This window comes from Notothenia coriiceps, unplaced genomic scaffold (genome assembly GCF_000735185.1).
Source record: "Notothenia coriiceps isolate Sejong01 unplaced genomic scaffold, NC01 NC01_scaffold00016867, whole genome shotgun sequence".
Taxonomy (NCBI): domain Eukaryota; kingdom Metazoa; phylum Chordata; class Actinopteri; order Perciformes; family Nototheniidae; genus Notothenia; species Notothenia coriiceps.
In genome coordinates this window covers 176,075-195,022 of record NW_011349568.1, presented here as the reverse complement: position 1 = coordinate 195,022, position 18,948 = coordinate 176,075, and the positions used below count along the sequence as shown (strand labels likewise).

The following is an 18,948-nucleotide window of genomic DNA, read 5'->3' as shown; positions in this document are numbered from 1 at the left end:
GCCATGTATCGTGAGATTTTTAGTTACAACCTCCTTCCATCAGCAAGGGCATTGAAGATGAAACGTGGCTGGGTCTTTCAGCATGACAATGATCCCAAACACACCGCCCGGGCAACGAAAGAGTGGCTTCGTAAGAAAAATTTCAAGGTCCTGGAGTGGCCTAGCCAGTCTCCAGATCTCAACCCCATAAAAAAATCTTTGGAGGGAGTTGAAAGTCTGTGTTGCCCAGCGACAGCCCCAAAAACATCACTGCTCTAGAGGAGATCTGCATGGAGGAATGGGCTAAAATACCAGCAACAGTGTGTGAAAACCTTGAGAAGACTTACAGAAAACGTTTGACCTCTGTCATTGCCCAACAAAGGGTATATAACAAAGTATTGAGATTAACTTTTGTTATTGACCAAATACTTATTTTCCACCATAATTTGCAAATAAATTCTTTAAAAATCAGAATGTGATTTTCTGGATTTTTTTTTCTCATTTTGTCTCTCATAGTTGAGGTATACCTAGGATGCAAATTACAGGCCTCTCTCATCTTTTTAAGTGAGAGAAATTGCACAATTGGTGGCTGACTAAATACTTTTTTGCCCCACTGTATATATTAAAAACAGCAAGATTTTAAAAACGAATACTTCTGTATATCTTGCTCCTATGTAGTAGAGGTGGTGTGGCCCACTGTCCCATAATCCTCCGCTGCATGTAAACAAACAGGAACCTCTTTATAAACTGGACTCTGGCCGCTGGGAGCTTTTTCACAAACACAATGAAGGATGTTTTGGAATTCAAGTTGTTTGTACAGGATGTCCAAAACAATGCAGTGTCTCAGAGCTTTGTGTAATCATGAAACAACATTACCGTGAAACATCATCCGGAGCAAAAGAGGCTGAGATATTAATCTGATGCTGGAGTTTATACAACTGAGCTTCTCAGTTCTTGGTTCATATACTGTCTCTGACATTATTTATCTTTTATAATCATCATAGAACAGGCTCATGTACAGGCATTCACATAAGCACCTTTCTCTGTACTGCAGTGCCCTCTAGTGGAGTTTAAAGATAATACAGGTGGCTCAGCTGTGATACGCACCTAGCATCAAATATACTGTATTATGATTTTCTTTTTTTGAGGAACAAGTATAACTACAACATACATTATGTGTCCCTTAGAGACCAGTGGTGGAAAGAAACTAAATACATTTACTTAAGTATTGTAGTATAGTTGTAGTTTTTTGACATATTTTTACATTTCTATTTAAAGCTTTTATTTTTTTTACATTCACAGTTACTTGTTAATTTGTACATATATAATCACATGATATGCTGATGTGATAAAATGCAGTACTGTATTACTTATCTATCAAATGTATCTAAATTATAATAAATAATGTAAGTTTTGGGGACATATAATGTACGTTGTAGTTATACTTGTTCCTCTAAAAAATACATAATACAGTATATTATAATACAGCTGCAACCACCTGTATTATCCATAAACTCCACATTGAACAACTACAACATTATAATGCTCCTAAATGAAAAGAAACTGGATATTATAATAACCATAATAATGTAATACTTTGAAAAGAGGTAAAGAGTAGGCTACTACTTGAAGTACATCAAGCTGGTAATACTTCTGTACTTTATATTATTCTGAAATGGGTCAGTGTGCAGAATGATTACTTTTACTTTTTGTACTTTCAGTATAGTTTGATGGTAATACGTTTGTACTTTTACTTAAGTAAGATTTGGAATGCAGGACTTTTACTTGTAACAGAGTAGTCCTACACTCTGGTATTATGAGTACTTCTTTTTTTTTAGAAGCATGTTTATCGATCAGTTTATTCTAAATATCATGTAGATAGGAAATAATTTACAAAATTAAATAATACAATTACTTTCAAGTAGCTTAATCAACACAAAACATCATCATCATGAACATTCAGTCAACTATTAATAAAGGATTAATTATCAATCTGTCCCGTGTGTGTTTGTAACAAAATAAAATAAGGCTAACCTTTACTATGCGTGTGTGGAGTAAACCGTTCCTTATGTAGATACTGTTATCCGTGTGTTGTTGACCTAAAGGGATAGCTTGCTTATCATGTATTATCATACAACAGGCTAATCAACAGGCCTTGACATAAGACTGCACTGCCTTCTAGTGGATGTTGCAAATATAACACAGGTGGCTCAGCTGTGATACGCAACTGGATTTAAATATATATTGTAATATATTATTGTATAGTTAACAAGTACAACGATGTAAACGGTACATGATGTGTCCTTAGAAACAGATGTGTGTTGTTCATTAGTTTGGGTGGATGTGTACCTGGAGCAGAGCCCTGCCCCAGGATCAGCTGCTGTGGAAATGTTTCCCCTGCGGTGATTCCGCCTTCCCGAACACCGACCTCCTCCCTGACACACTTCCACATCTTCCTGCAGCAGCGGGGAGTTGTTTTTAAAGGGTTTGTTAGCAGCGATGATGGGAGAAATGACGGAGCAAAAGAGGCTTTCTGAAGTTATTAACCAGATATTTCAAGAAGCGCCGACTGCCAGGAGGAATCTGGTTGATAACCACAGTAACCTCCACCGCGTCGCAGATTACTGCGAGAGCAACTTCCTCCAGGTGAGTGGGCCCAATGGTCAGTGAACAACAACAGGTAAAGTCACAACTGGTACCAGGTTTAGGACTTTCCATGTGTTTTACAGAGGTATTCAGATCGATTACTTTAGTAAAAGTAGAAAAACGCACTTGGAAAAATACTCTGTTAAACGTAAAAGTACTGTAGCAAAAGTAGGCTACAGTATTGGCATTTTAAAATAATTAATGTCTAAAATGGGATATTACTCTTAAAGCTTAATGTCCCATTTAAGAATCCTATATTAAAATACTGGTAAAGTGAAGCACACTTTATTTACTTTAAATAGTGCTATTGGATATTTTAATCTCTAATGTATTTCAATTTGGTTTATGAGTTTATTAGTATTTTGTATTAGCTAATCATCTGGATCTGCAAAGTAACTAGTAACGTAAGTCTTAAGCTGTCAAGTAAAAGAGATGGAGTAAAAACTACATTATTGGCTTCCAAAGTGTATTGGACTATGAATACCATACAATGCTAACACTCAGGTAGAGTATACTGCAAAATTGTATTAGAGTACATTGCTTGATAAATGTACTTCATTACATTTCACCACTGTAAAACCATAAATACAACCCTCCAGGCAGAGGACACATCGAAGGCGGTTGAGGAGGCGATGGGTCTGGCTGCTCAGGCTCTTGCCAGCGTGGCGTACCAGATCAACAGCGTGGGCAGCACCCTGCTCCGGTTGCTGGACTCCCAGGACCTGCAGATCAGAGACCTGGAGTCCTCCGTCAACCTGCTGTCCCTGGTGAGGACCACATCTACCTGAAACTCTGAAACTGCTCACCTGACCTCGGCTGCCCCATAGAGTCATGTGACCTTTGCATATTGTTGTTATGATGCAGGGAAAACCTCAATACAGTTCCTACAAATATATATTTACTACAATTGTTGTTACCATTATACCAAAATAGTTTTGGCAGTATTGTAAGTATTGCAACTGTTTAAGTATTGACAAACTATATTTATAAAAACAATGTTTCTGAAAACACTACCTTCCATAGCATGGCAAAAACATTTTTAAAGTATAGTCTGTAAAAGTTGCAGCATTCTGCTTTTTATTTGGTGAAATAACAGAATGAAACAAGTAAATACAAGTGGTATTCATACTTGTTTGTATCCTCATTTTCATAATTGAATGAACTGCTTTTGCTGAACAATGGAGTGCTTGACCTTCGGCCACTACATTAAACCTTAAATACAAATTTCTACAGTTGGTTGTATATTTGGAAAAGCAAAAAGTGTCCATTTGCTGCATTGCTCCACTTGCAGGTCGTCGCTCACATCTGAAGTCAGTCTGGTCAATATGCTATCTAGGAACAAGTGTTCTGAGAGTGTTTGTGTCTCTCTGTGCTCTTCTCCAGGCTGCAGCTATCCACTTGGAGTCGGTAGCCAGGAGAGAGATTGGTGCTTTCACTACTCCTAAAGACAGAACCCGAGCCAAGCTCATCACCCCCCCGACAGCAGGCAAGGAGCCGGAGAGAAGTTACTCCAGAGTCCCAATATCGTTCTCCATCTTGGACTCCACTGGACACTGCTTTGAGGTATATTGGATGTGAAATTGGAAGAGAAAGAAAATAAATTGACTTTAAGTTCAAAACCTTTCATTGTGTAGAGATGCCTTTGTTTTCTAAACCTTTATCCGTCTTCTCCCCAAAGTACCCCCTGCAGCCTAAGAAAGCCGACTCCACAGAGAGCATACAGAGCACTGCAGACTACACTGTGTCAGTATAACAACTTATTTTTTACCCTTTTTAAAGCAACTTTGTTAAAAATATTAACACTCCCATACTGATTATTATAAAAGAGGCATAACATAAGCTGCACAATTCAAGATCATGTCGGAAAGGTTAGTGAAATATGGACGAAAGAAACAGTAAAATACACTCACACTAAAAAGGAAACATTCACAACCTTTTGTTACGTTATCAAATCAGTGTTGATTATTCATGCTAAGTATGTGCTATATTGACAAAGAAAACGGAGTTCTCCTGTTAATGAAACTGACTGGCAGGGCATACATGTACCAGGATGCATTGCACGCAAACTACTCAAGGCCCACTATATCCTCTTGCACAGCTAATGCAGAACTAGCTTCAGCCATTTCTGCTTTTTAAACCCTATAAAATGAGTCCTCGTCCACTAACCCCAATTCCTTTTCACTGCCTGCAATGTGATGGAGTTTTGCTTTTGAGTGGAATTTAGAGCACAATAACCCCCTGACTACGGAGTTAGAGACAATAAATCCAAGCTAAAAAAGTGTAGTTCTTACTTGAATCCAACATCTAGAGAAACATATTATGGTGAGATCCCCCCAGCCACCAAGGGCGTATAGTTGGGAGACCAATGGCACCTTTCCTACTCCCTGCCTCCTACTCACTGTACAGCACCCTTGTTTGAACCACATCCATCTACAATCTGTTTGGATCTCAACTACACATCTCTAAAGTTGTGTGACTGCATCTTGTTTGGTATTTGATGCTATCTCTTCACAGACACACACACGCTCACAAGGGGAAAATAATACAAGTCGTGGCTAGTAAAAACAGCTATCTAAAGCTCTCTTATTAATACATCTAATATTTTCTGGATCTGTTCAAGAAACATGTTGAACTATTCTTTTAAAAAAACGTTTCTTTTTTTTTAATGCAGGTCCAGTTACGGCATCGCTGTCCCCCCTCCATCAGTCCCCACCTGGCCAAACGTCTCCAACCCCACCGACAACAGCCTGCCTCCGCCTCCTCCTGCCAATCTGGACCCCAGTATGACCGCCCCTCCTCCTCCACCAACACCACCACCTCCTTCCTCAATGGACACAGGCCTCCCCCCTCCTCCGCCAAATTTAACCTCACCCACATGTCTCCCCCCACCTCCCCCTCCACCGCCAATCTCTCCGTCGAACAACGCCTACCCGCCACCGCCTCCTCCTGTATCGGGAGGTTCTCCTCTTCCTCCTCCACCTCCTCCACCTCCTCCTGTATCGGGAGGTTCCCCTCTTCCTCCTCCACCTCCTCCACCTCCTCCTGTATCGGGAGGTTCCCCTCTTCCTCCTCCTCCTCCTCCTCCACCACCCTCTCAGACTGGCACCTCTGGGTTTGTGCCACCTCCACCTCCTCCTCTCCTACGCTAACAGACATTATCGGATGTTTTTATTCTTCAAGGAGTAACTTCTTGTGTAACTCTCAGGCATGCTGGGGTGTGTACAAACATGAGAAATTATTTCAGGCATTATTGTGGGATCAGAAATAAGCTTAAATAAAACATTTCAAGAGGTTCTTTTATACTTTTTGGGGGTTTTCCCTTTCCTGTTATATGTTTTTTAGGTTTTTGTGCATGTATATGGTCTGTAAAGGCTAAAATACCAAAGTTCCCTCCATTGGACTCCTTTATTTACTTCTGTAACATAGTGACATCACTACGCAACATTCACGCTCCTATTGGCTAGCACTCCAACATATTGTACGTGAAAGGCCAAGGGGCGGGACGTCTCTAAGCTGGTTGACCAATCACAACAGAGGCGGCCAGCTAACCAATCAGAGCAGACTGGGCTCTGGTTTCAGACAGAGGGTGAAAAGAGGTGCTGCAGCACAGGTAGTATGAGAAAAAGAGCTTTTTGAATATTAAAGCATAGAGACATGTCACAGTAGAGACACTAAATACTAATATGAACCTAAACATGAGCATTACAGGGCCTCTTTAGGGTGTGTGTAGTGGTGTAACCTTGAGCTGGCTCAGCGTGAGCCTCAAATTATTATTGTTCTGGGACAGAGAATCCTCCTTCAAAGTGAAACATTCTGCTGCAGTGCAGATTCCTCTGACATGTTTCAACAAAACCTTGACTGCATTCCTAGGACACAAGCTGAAACAGGGGATTTTGTCTTTTCCCTATAATGTCATCACGCCTTCATTATTACTTCATTGCGTTTATCACATTGTTTCCTAGTGATTAAGAATCACTTTTAACAGAGAGCGCCCTTTGGCCCCTCAGTGTCATTGGAGTGGGAACAGTGTCAAAGATGATAAGTTCTTTACGTCACTGGCCGGTGAGTTCTGCTACTTTAAATAGGTCAAGGAGGCTATAAAATGTCTGTTGCAAGTCATCGCGCTACTTAACCTGCACTGCATGGCGTGTACTTGAAGGTAAGCTTTATTTACTGAATGGAACATATTAATTTAGTCAGAGACAGCTCAACCAAATTTGATAAATCTTTTTCTGTGCTTTTTTTATTGACTCTACTCAGCAAGGCCTGAAACTGGAGAAACAGGCTCATTGTAGAAGGTCCTGTTTTATATATTCGTCAGAAATGAAAAGGAAATGTTAGCCACTTTCTTTTACTGCTGCTTTCTTTTGCTTTAATAAATTCGAATTCAATCTTTTATGTAGCAACATGCCATTAGAGCAACACAGGCTGTGCAGTTTTATCTTTGAACTATAGTGTTATATTGACTAAGTGTGGGAGTCAGATCAAAACCTACAGTGTTATTGCGGTGGATATACGTTTCAGGATTGTGAAACTTTCACAGTAATTATATCTGCCTTAAAGACATTCTGTTTATGTCGGTTTGTTATTTAGGGATACAACGCAATAAAGAGCTACCTTTGAACTGTCTGACTGTATTGCAAAACTGAACATTATATAACATGACAAACGGTTAGATATTTACTATCTTCAGGTCCCTTTGAATAACAAGGCCTGTTTGTGCATTTTTTCTCAGGTGTGATTTAGAAAAAAAGAAAACTGCCATGGTCCTTTATTATCCTGTGATTGAGTAAGTATTTCAAACGTTAATTTGACCTCCTCTACACCTCATTGTATGCCTGCTGCATGTATACTCAAGCCGTCTTTTATTTCAGGATCCTCTTGATGTGCGCTGGTATCCTACTGTGGGCTTTTTGTTACCATTTCGTAAGGAAGCGCAGAGAAGCAGAAAGATTGTCCACGATGCCGGCTAACTCTCCCTCTGTGTACGTCATCCCCATATGTGAAGAAGAGCAGGTGGGAGAGGAAGACGAGGAAATGATGGACGTATATGAAGCTTATTTTCAACCTCCTTACCGAGAGCCTCCCATGTACTGCTCAAGGAATGTCAGCCCTCCTCCATACAGGGTAGGTTTTGATAAAGGGTTTTTTCTGCTAATTATCTTTAAAAATTTTCTCAAAAGATTTTATCCTCAGCAAAGAAAGTGCAATATTTATGTAATTGAATAACTCTTTATCCTTTCCAGTTCGAACCACCATCCTATCCAGACCCCCCTCCATCATACTCAGATCTTCCACCTTACTCAGAGCGACCCTGATCCTCCACCTCATCGTTCATACACTTCAAACATCCTCAACTCTAAACAAACCGTACCTTTTTTTTTTACATAACATTCCTATAGAATCAAATAAGGGTCACTTAGAGTTTGACATCATTTCACAAACGTGGTTGTAAATAAGATTTAAGAATTAAAATGTAAAAGCCTGGGTTTAAATTCAGTCATTCTTAACATGTCTCTTATTACATAACAAAAAGCACAACCTAATTTCACAATATCTTTTTGACCCTTATTTGAGCCCATACAGGTAACTGTTAACGTTAGTGCTTGTACGTGGTTATAAGTTTCATTTGGGACATAAGTGTATATGATTAATCTACCTGTAAGCAATCCACTGTGTGGAAAAGGAGAGACTGGGTTTGACTGTTTTAAATACTAAAGTTTCATACTCAACCTTGTTTAAACACTGCCATATGTACAATATGCATACCTAAAAGAGATTCAGTATTTAAGTTAAGGCACTTGTTTACATGCTTGAATATTACCAACTGTTTAACATACAGTATGTTATTTACAAAATAAAGAAATGTATATTTGTGAATACAATGAATTGAAGTCTTATCATGCTTGAAATATAACCCCCACCCAACATTTTAAAAGTAGATCTGTAAATTAGTAAATACTAAATAAGATCAGTTTTAGTTCAGAAAGCCATGACTATTTGGAGGGATACAATTGAAATGTTTTGGTTATTTTGACAAAGTTTGTATACTGCAAGTAGAACAAGAGTGGTCTTATTATTGATCCCTGAGGAACGCCATAGTTGTTGCTGTGCTGCAGCAAATAGAGAATGAATGATTTTGTTTAACATGCAGGATGTGTAAGACACAGAGCACACCTCTAAGTCCTGTGTCTTTAAAAAAAAACAATAATGCTGTAAAAGCTCATCGGGTCATGCACTTCCCTAAGTGACACACATTATCCTTTGATACAGTCCTGAGGGCAGGACACTTTCTGTTTGTTTTGGAGTCTTAAAAAAGGTAAGGACTCATCCCATTGTAATGAAATAATCAATTTATCTTTTAATTATGTGTGATCAAGGTAATGTATGTTAGAATTAGTTGAATATAGTCGTTTTCTCTAACGGTTATAACGAGATTTATATGATGAAAGTTCACCGTCGGTTGTTAAACTCAGACAATAAAGTTAAACAGTATCCCGGTCATCCAGATCGTTTTGATTCAAGCTTGTTTATTTGTACAACGCTGAGGAGTTTTGAAAGCGTTTAAAAGTGTGTTATTGTTAGTGAAATACTGCAGGGTCATAGGTCACAAGTCAACCATGTGATTGGTCAGTTAGTCTCGTACTAGTGGGCTCGAGTATGTGAAGGCTGACACATCATAACATCCTGTGAGCCAACACCCACTTGTTGATTTGTGTGCGTCACGTCTAAAGACTTCATTTCCGTCAGAGAAGACAGCTTGTTTTATTCTTTTACTGAAATAAATCTGATACTGTAGAGGTTTTCCAAGCTTGTCCACATCTCCAGAACATGTCATAGAACATTTAACACGTTTGAACAGCTGGACTCAGATCTTATTCTTAAGTATAGTGAGAAAAATTACAGCGTTAAAATAAGTAAGAGCCCCTACTATCAAGTAAGAGCGCTTATTCTGTACAACTGACCATTCTCAGAAAATAAATGATTGAATTATTATAGAATGAATGCATCAAAATTGCACTATTTTTTTTATGCCAGTAGCTTGTGGATTTTATTGGCTCAATGTTATAATAATGCGTCACATTTGTTGATTATGTTTTGTTCAACTTAAGATAGCAAGTCAATACAGTGGAGTATATTATCTTCATTATCTTATTTATCCTTATGATGTAATGTAATCTTCATTATCTTATTTAAACTCATAATGTAATGTAATCTTCATCATCCTCATTATCTTCATCAGGAAGTACACTATTTTCAATATGTATTGTATTAAAAGTCAAAATAACAGGAAATGGAAATACTAAAATAAAAAGTACATATACTTGAAAGACTGTAATTAGTAACCGTCTACTTGCATTCATATTCAGTCTACATTATTCTAATTTCAATTAGTTGTCACACTGTCAATGGTTGACCATGTTACATATCATTATTTAGTTTTTTCCTTAGAGCAATGTCAGCAGTTTGACATAACAACAGCCATGGCTCCAGTAGGGAATATCCTCCAATGTTTGTAAGTAATCAAATAAAGGCAAACATGAAATCGCCCAGATGATATACCTCTGAAGTCTCTGAATGATGGAAATGTGCTCCTAGATTCCCAGGCTTGGTGGCGTCCATCGCTGTGGTTCTCCTCTGCTTCTATATGCAGTCAAAAAAGAAAAGAGCAGCGTATGACGTCACCGTACCGACGCCACATGATGACAACCGGCTCTCTACGATTTCTTTGCCTGAGGCTCAGGCAGAAGAAGAAACACAATATGACAGATTCCCCCCTCGGTACAGCACTGTGGATCTCCCCCCACCATACTCACTGGTGCGTAAGCCCGTCATTAAAGTCACTGCAAAGGTTTAAACTACTGTCATTAATATAACCAACATATTGGACAACTTTAACTAAATCACAGGCTGTATTTGGACACAGAAGATTAATAGAAAAGTCATATAAACATTTAAAAATCCAATTAAATAAGTCTTAAAAATCAACATTTAAAGGAATAGTTTGACAGTCTTGAGTGTATGTGTCTTCATATCTTACTGTCAGCAAGAAAGCCAATAAGCATGTCACAAAATGACTATTAGCTTTTCACCAAAAAACGTTTAATTTTGTTTAAGATTGAATTGATTTATTGGAAACAAGGGACAGTGTACATTAATCAACATATTAAAAACATGTAAAAGTACTCAAATTAGCCAAAAGGCTAGTTTTTATCGATAGTCCCTTTAATAGATGGTGATAGACATCCTAAAAGCAATAATAAAAATACCACAACATTGTTATACCATTGTACATATTTACAATAGATTAGTAATCTAGAGCTTTCCACTCATTTTAATAATTAAAAACATGAAATATAAAACACTGATTTAAATTGAATTCTGTTACTACAATAACAGGGTGTGCTTTACTGTGTGTGCAGTTTGACTCATAGACATGTGTGGATGACATTGAACAATTGTAATTCAATTTAAATCTCTCTTAAAATAATCAACAATTAAGTTAAAAGTTTAATTTTTTTTTCTGGAAATATGCTTATTTATTTTCTTCAGTCTATCCATCTTCACATCTAACTCTCAGTAAGAAATACAAGGTGTAAAAACAGACAATTTTAAGTAGAATTTTGTTATTACAATGAGACTGTGCTTCATTTGATGCAGTTTGACTCTGGATGCTACATACATTTAAATTATATCTCTTAAAATCCAACCCATTTTTTGGCAAGTATCTCCATCTTTACATCCATCAGATATTTGATTATTTAAGTTTAGTAATCTAGATCTTCAGATTCATTTTTATAATTTTCTAAAAACAATTGTAATATCAAGTATGAAACCGTGACAATTTTAAAATGATATTGTAGGAACAGATAATTAAAATAATAAAATGTCACTTTACGTTTTTTCAGTTTGATCCCAAGATTACCAGCATTTGGTCCGATGACTCTCCACCTGCATTTGAGATGTATCCGATAACGCAGTCTCCTCATCACTGGATTACACCCGCGGGACACCTGCATCCATAACAACCATCGAGCACCATCATCGAGCACCATCACCCCCCCCCCCCCCCCCCCCCCNNCCCCCCCTGCAGCCACACAGGAAACACCAGGCCTCCAACAGCTTTACATTTGAACTTACCAAACACTGACTCACCTTATGTTGTTTCTGTGTATGCTGAAAAATAGTATGTCACTTATTTAATGCTTTGATTTGAGCTTTGCATTGATATTAACTGTAGACAGTGAAGCAATCCTCTCAACATCTCCATTTTAATACACTTTGATATGAACATCAAACTACAGTGTAGCTGTCCCACTGCATCTACACACCAGCAGAACCATGAAAGCACAGAGGGGCTCTCTATGTTATACTATATACTCTTTATTACAATACAGTACTTACAAGTTTGAGGGGAAATAAAATAGATATTCAATGCATTGCCAGTATTATTCTTCTCTATTCTCTAAGAAGGAACATGTACAGTGAGTGTTTCCTTGGCTTTTGAACAACGTTAAGGCAAAAGTAAGTATGTAAATATTTGACTGTATGTAAATCAGAAATAACAGAAAAAAAACGTCCATTAATTGTCCAACCTGTATTGTTAGGTAACATATTTGCCTTCATTATACAATCAGTGCATACTGTAGGCTACTTTTACATTTTTTGTTGTTCTTAGTGCTACAAATAGAACTCCAACAGAATCAATTTGCTGGGTCGTCTCTCTGTCGAATAAACCTGACGCTTTACCAGCATAGGACAACAAATGTATAATGTAATCAACATTCAAAGATAAAAGGATTGCAATCTTAACACAAAGTGTGTTTATGTATACATCAGTGTCTGTGTGTAAATGTATTGCACATATATGTTATAGTTTGAATCTATTGCTGTTCATTTTTCAAATTAGTGGAGACAAACGATATAAAGAACATTTCTGAACACATACAATCATACTGTGTGATCAAATGGTCTATAATAAATATGACATTTGGTATGTTTCCATCACCACCAATCTGTCCTACCAACCCAATGTAAACAGTACACTACATAAAGTAGGAAAGGCTAGAAAGTTTTATATCCTTCGACGAAAAAAACCTTCGGAAGATTAATCTCCAAAACATATTCTTTACTCTAACGGCCCGTCCACACACAGGCATGAAAAAAATCTTTCAAAGCTTCGCCCATTCACTTGAATGGGGTGACGTAGAAGATTTTTAATCTTCGCCGAACTGCATTGTGGGGAGCGGAGCATGGCTTTGCAAACATCGTGAGCATCAAAAGTTGAGCAATGTTCAACTTTTGATGCTCCCAATGCTTGCGAAGCTGGCATCAGCCAATCAAATCCCGCCAGTGCAAGCGCTAGCCAATCAAACCGCGTGTACTGTATGCAGATACTGCTGCGGTCTTTTCCATATTAAAATGGAGGATAAATTAATCATCGCTGTAGGAAATGTCCCGGTCCTTTACGACGGCTCTCTGTTCACCTACCGGGACCTAAACCTGTGTGCCTTGGCAGTCTCAGAGGTGGCAGAGACAGTTGTTGAAACTGGTAGGTTTTCACCTGTTTGGGGAGTTTATAACCAGTTTACTTCGTTTTAACATTGAATGGACAGGCTTTGTATGCCGGGGGCGGGCGGGAGATTCCTGGGAGATTCCTGATTGGTTGTTGGTCGCATGAAATCGCCAAGCTTCAGACACGCCCAGCATCAAGATTTTTTTCATGCCTGTGTGTGGACGGGCCGTAACTCTATTTCCACGTTTATGATAACAAACACACACACACACGCTCACTCACACTATTGCACTAAACCTCCTAATCAACTCTAAATCCTTCTCGACAAATATCAGTAAAATGATTTCAAATAAAAGTATAACTTGACATTAGCCTCAACGGAGGAACACTAACTTTTGTACAAAAACGCTCTACACGAGGCTGGTCGTTTGCACTGAACGATGACGCTTGGACCCCCACCACCAATCGACTGCATGGAGACGGCCCCTCTGGAGCTACCTCACCGTCCTCTGACCTTTGACCTGTGGCTTGATGGTGACCTCTTGGTTCAGAAGACCCAGTTGACAGGCACCCACTGCTGCTCCGTGTACAGTTTCTCCAGCGCAGACCGTAGGCTCCTGAACGCAGCCTCCAGGCCGTCGTTCACGATGCAGAGGTCAAAGTAATGTCCGTACGCCCGCTTGATGCGCTCGCTCTCGTCCACTGTCCTCTTCAACTCAGAGTCCTGTAGGAGAAACACAGTGAGACGATTAGGTGACAATACAAAACAAAAGGGCAGGCTATTACTTGGATGGAGTTAATTTTAAAATTGGGTGCACATAAATCCAACTAGTTTACGTCATTTAAATGTTAGTAATTTTTTGGTTTGCTTTGCAGAGTAAAACAACCACATTAGGTATTCCCATTACCAATAAATTGAGATTTCATATGATGAATTTCAGTCTATTTCAGGCTTTAACAAAAACCTAACTTTTAGAGCCCCTGAAAACATGCCTTTAAAAGTATTTATTTTTTTCCCTTTTATTGGATATGTGTAACTAAATAAGTAACTGATTAATATGGAAAAACGTATGGAAAAAATCTGTAAATATACTTATTTATCAATAAGTTAAAGGTGACCTATCATGCAAAATGCACTTTTGTACATCTTTTATACATGAACATGTGTCCCCGGTGTTCCAGGGAACTCACCAAGTGTCAGAAAACACAACCCTCTCTAATGTCCTCTATAACCAAATCTCTTAAAAAGGGGCTGCAACGGATCTGATACAGACTGATCCAGATTTGAACACTTCTATGACGTCACAGAAGTGGCGCTACGGCTATTGGGCCAAGTCCACCAATCAGGAGGAGACAGCCACGGACATTGCCGTTCGAAAGTGCTGGAGACGCTGTAGTACATATGCCAGGCCTGTAGATGGTGCTGTTCTCACAGAACAGCCCATGCAAAGACAGTGTTAAAATGAGCGAAATGAGGAATATTTGGTATTTTGAAAAATAAAAAAGTATAAATATGCCTTATATAGGTATGGTCCTACACTGTATTATTCAAATATAGCATGATAGGTCCACTTTAAGGCAATAGTCCCACTTTAAAAAATAAATAAAACTGTTCCAAACTGTGATTCATCACAACCATATTGTGCATGGTAGAAGATGAATGAAACGTGAAACCCAGAAAATGGTTTTCAGGGCCAAAACACAAACTCACCGTTAACTGTTTCGTCACCACTCCCGACTCAATTGCTGTTTTATTCATAGCTTTGAGAACCTCAAAATCCGGAGCTTCAATAAAGACAACATAGGGCAGGAACTCTGCCGTCCGCAGGACTTTAAGAGCCTTCGAAGAAAAGAAAAAACGGACGTGAGACATCTTACAATCCCTGCATGACTGCACAGCAAGCCAAGGGAAAAGCTGTGACACACAATTATAAAGCTGAGAGAGAATGTGATTAAAATGCAACTGCAGCATCCTGATCCAACACATTTATCAAGCTAATGTATGCAAATAAGATTAGCCGAGTGTTTCCAGTGCATGATGCCAATCATTAAGAGATCTTTCTGATACATATTGATGAGGTGCTCAGCCTGAAAATACGACAGAAGCAACGAGCCGAACAAAATTGGCTCGAATATGGAATTTAAACTGAAGCCATTTACATGAAAACATGACAAACACTTGATAGAAAGCAGAGCAGGACTCCGCTACCTGTGGGTTGACGTCCAGGATGCAGATCTTTCCTGTGTCTATCACCTCGTGTATGGAGTTGATCTTCGTGCCGTACAGATTCCCGTCGTACTCGCCGTGCTCCAGGAAACGACCACTTTTGATGTCGGCCTCCATCTCACTGCGGGTCATGAAGGAGTACATCTGGCCATCCCTCTCATCCACCTTTGGTTTTCTGCAGGTGACTGAAGGATGAGAAAAAGAGTCACGGCCCGTCCACACAGCAGCGTTAAAAAAATCTTCCAACGCTTCTGCCCATTCACTTTGAATGGGGTGACGTCACGTTACCTCACTTTTCGCCGAACTGCATTGTGGGAAGCAAAGCGAAGATTTCCAGGATTTTCAGGATTCAAAAGTTGAGCAATGTTCAACTTTTGAAGCTGAGCTGGAAGCGTCAGCCAATCAAATCCCGTTTATGCAAATCTGACAGTACAAGCGCTAGCCAATCAAACCGCGTGCAAGCTGGGAGTGAAATACCGCAGTTCATTTTCTATATTCTTAAAAATGGAGGAGAAATTAGTTATTGCGGTAGAAAATCACCCGGTTCTTTATGACCAGTCCCTAATAACTTACCGGGATTCAAACCGGAGGACAGTGGGTAACTGGTAGGTTTTCGCCTGTTTGGGGAGTTTATATCCAGTTTACTTCGTTTTAACATTGCTATTGCTTTGTATGTCGGGGGCGGGAGATTCATGTGATTGGTTGTTGGTTGCAAAAAAATCCCCAAGCTTCAGACACGCCCACCTCCAAGATTTTTTTAACGCGGCTGTGTGGACGTACCGTTACTATTTCTACTATATTCTATTTACTTGCACCATCTGTTTTATTGTGTTGCACTGTTGGTGGAGCCTGTGACCTAAGATTTTCATTGTCATAACTACACTGTAGCTAATGTACACATGACAATAAAAACCAGAAAGTCAGAAAGTGATCATAAGCATAGTGCAAAAATAGACCCTCAAAGGTTAAAATCACAAAAATATGAGGAAAATAAATAAAATGTGTTTAAAAAACCATTCCATCTTAATACGTTAAGATAACGGAAACCAAGATGACAAAAACAGAAAGTAACTTGAGTTAAAAAAATTACATAACATGACAATATTCACACAAATACAACAACAACATCAAATAAAAACATTGCAAGGTAATAAACGACCCATTATTTGAATCACGTGGTTCAGTGAGCTGCACTCACAGGGGATGGTGGTGCCGTACCGCTGGGGGTCTGACACCAGCAGCTTGTTTTTCAAACTGCGACGTCCGACCCCCTGTGCACCAATCAGAACCAGAGTCTTCCTCCTGAAGGGCGGGACCTTGGCTACCTCTTCATATATCCGCAGCTCGTGTCGATCGAATTCTAGTCAGAAAACAGTCATTATGGGGACGAATATATCATAACAACATAGACTGGGACGTTGTTATTGTGAGGTACGATACCTGCATTTTTGGTAGTCAAATACATCATCTTTTTTTTCTTCTTTCCACCCATTCCAGCACAAAGAGGGCCTGAGACACAAAGAGACAAAACTCAATAAAACCTCACACTTTTGTCTCAGCCAACAACTTTAACAAAGTCCAAATGATTAACGATCAAGTCGGAAAGCACCAAAGGGTAATAAATCCAAAGTGTATTACAGTTAACAGCCCACTAGAGGGCGCTGTGCACTAATATTGATCGACCTGTCTGCTGCCAGAGGACACCTGTGACCAGGCTCCACAGAGCATCTGTTCAATATGAAAAATGATTAAGCCCATGGGGGGGGAATGCCTTATGAATAGAGACATACATAGAAGCAAACATGAGCTCAGGTAATAATTCTCATGTCAGAATTCAACCCATCAAGCCTCGAGTGCTACATTATGAAGTATTCTTCTTCTGGATCAACAATTTCAGACCTCACCCTGCAAGAAAACAAAAAAAATGTATTCAAATCATGCCCCCAGTGGGTATGATGTGTGGAAAGCGGACAGATGTGTCCTTCCCGCGCTCCAAGGGCAGCACAGTTTGCTGTCATCTTCCTCTCCTCCTCAAGTGAAGGGCGAGCTGCTGACTGTGACTCACCACCTGTTTTGTTGAGATCAGATAGATCTTAAGGACCAGAGGCTCTTTTCACTGCACATCTCTCAAGAGAAGAGATGATTATTGATCAGGTTTGTATTTACGGGGGTCTTATCACCTCTCCTGAATCAGCGTGCTTTCTCTGGAGGGGCTGTTTGTGAATGTAGGACCCTGCAGCTTAATAACAAGCAGATTGGAATCAGGCCTCCTTAATCACGCCGGCACTCATTACCAGCTCTCCAGTGCTCACTGACTAGGTTTGCAGGATGAGCAGCCGGCGCCAGATGAAATGTGTGTATGATGTGGAGAGGAACAGATGCTGTCTTTGTTGCCGGTGCGTTAGTCTGTGTCGAATCTACATAATGAGAGGAGCTCCTCTGCTCTGCTGCGAGCCGTGAGAGGTGTACCTGTGGTAGTGAGCTCCAGATCTCTCTTCACAAACGCTTTCCTTTTCTCCTCCAGCAGCTGGCTTGGGATGAGACCTGCACTGCCTCCTTCTATGTGGCAGGCCTGCGAGAGCACACAGAACAAGCAAAATAATTTGACATAACATTACATGTTACTTGTTAGATGCTTTTATCCAAAGCTACTTACATACTCAATGCTGTGGACAATCCCCACAGGAGCAATTTGGGGTGAAGTGTCTCAGGGACACAACGACATGCTGACTGCAGTGGGGTTTGAACCTGTGACCCCCTGATCTCAACACCAAGGCTCTATCCACTGCGCAACATGCCTCCCAATAATATATATATATATATAGAATAAAATCCTTTAGTCTTAGCTGAGGTAATACATGCACAAACAAATGCTGAATATCCTTGGCTTTACTCACCTGCCACCAGTTCAGGTCCTCCTGGTTGAAAATCTGCAGAATGTTTCCGCTGTTGAAGCCGAGCCCCGCTTCCCTGCAGGGAATCAGGTTATCATGGGATGGGTCGTAGTCAAAGTGACACTTTACAAAGGCCTGAATGGATAAAGACAGGGAAAGGAGGGAAGGTGTCAGAAAGATTCCCCATAATGGATGTCAAAACAGATTGAAAAATACACATTTAGGCTGGGGATGTATTCCCCCGCTGCCTGGGTGTGTATAAACAGACCATGATATGCAGTGGGCACATTGGGCGTGTAAAGTGTCCATCACTTTGAAACAGCCTCGATCAGTTAGAGCCCACTTCATCTCTCGGCTCACTTTCACAACACTTCAAGGATTCAAGATTAAGCTCATAAAGCAAAACCCTGTATCGCCCCCACTGACAGCACCTTGAGTCTGACTGACACATAGAAATAAAAAGAGAGCCAAAATCTGTAGCCATGGCAACCATCCCATCCCCCCCACCATTGCACTTGACGCCTTTCCTCGTACTGAACTGATGCATGAACATAGAAAAAAGGCTGCAAGCTCTCGTAATGTGTGTGGCTTATCACACACACACACACACACACACACACACACACACACACACACACACACACACACACACACACACACACACACACACACACACACACACACAA

At 39.8% G+C, this 18,948-nt stretch overlaps 2 protein-coding genes and 1 long non-coding RNA gene across 3 annotated transcripts in view; 2 read left to right on the top strand and 1 right to left on the bottom strand.

The window, feature by feature from the left end:
- The first annotated feature begins 2,379 nt into the window (after positions 1-2,379).
- Positions 2,380-5,786, top strand: abi3b (ABI family, member 3b). The gene is made up of 5 exons (XM_010776307.1): positions 2,380-2,625; positions 3,225-3,392; positions 4,009-4,188; positions 4,304-4,368; positions 5,297-5,786. The coding sequence occupies exons 1-5, from the start codon at positions 2,479-2,481 to the stop codon at positions 5,772-5,774; spliced, it is 1,038 nt and encodes a 345-aa protein (XP_010774609.1). The 5' UTR covers positions 2,380-2,478; the 3' UTR covers positions 5,775-5,786.
- Positions 5,787-6,525: 739 nt separating this feature from the next.
- LOC104949879 (uncharacterized) lies at positions 6,526-8,514 on the top strand. The gene is made up of 4 exons (XR_798855.1): positions 6,526-6,784; positions 7,361-7,414; positions 7,500-7,752; positions 7,872-8,514. It is a non-coding gene; the product is annotated as an uncharacterized lncRNA (long non-coding RNA).
- A 4,829-nt stretch (positions 8,515-13,343) lies between these two features.
- Positions 13,344-18,948, bottom strand: part of LOC104949885 (MAGUK p55 subfamily member 2-like) — a 10,848-nt gene continuing 5,243 nt past the window's right edge. The window contains exons 5-11 of the mRNA XM_010776310.1: positions 18,266-18,397; positions 17,838-17,940; positions 16,809-16,877; positions 16,567-16,728; positions 15,351-15,553; positions 14,853-14,981; positions 13,344-13,865 (exon numbers count right to left, since the gene is read on the bottom strand). Of these exons, the coding sequence (XP_010774612.1) occupies positions 13,689-13,865; positions 14,853-14,981; positions 15,351-15,553; positions 16,567-16,728; positions 16,809-16,877; positions 17,838-17,940; positions 18,266-18,397 (975 nt within the window). The 3' untranslated portion in view covers positions 13,344-13,688. The remainder of the gene's footprint in view (positions 13,866-14,852; positions 14,982-15,350; positions 15,554-16,566; positions 16,729-16,808; positions 16,878-17,837; positions 17,941-18,265; positions 18,398-18,948) is intronic.

Excerpts from the sequence above, each read along its gene's own strand:
- abi3b (XM_010776307.1), top strand. The coding sequence starts at position 2,479 with ATGATGGGAGAAATGACGGAGCAAAAGAGGCTTTCTGAAGTTATTAAC. Across the intron at positions 3,393-4,008 it reads CCGTCAACCTGCTGTCCCTG|GCTGCAGCTATCCACTTGGA; the intron begins GTGAGGACCACA and ends GCTCTTCTCCAG. Across the intron at positions 4,189-4,303 it reads CCACTGGACACTGCTTTGAG|TACCCCCTGCAGCCTAAGAA; the intron begins GTATATTGGATG and ends TTCTCCCCAAAG.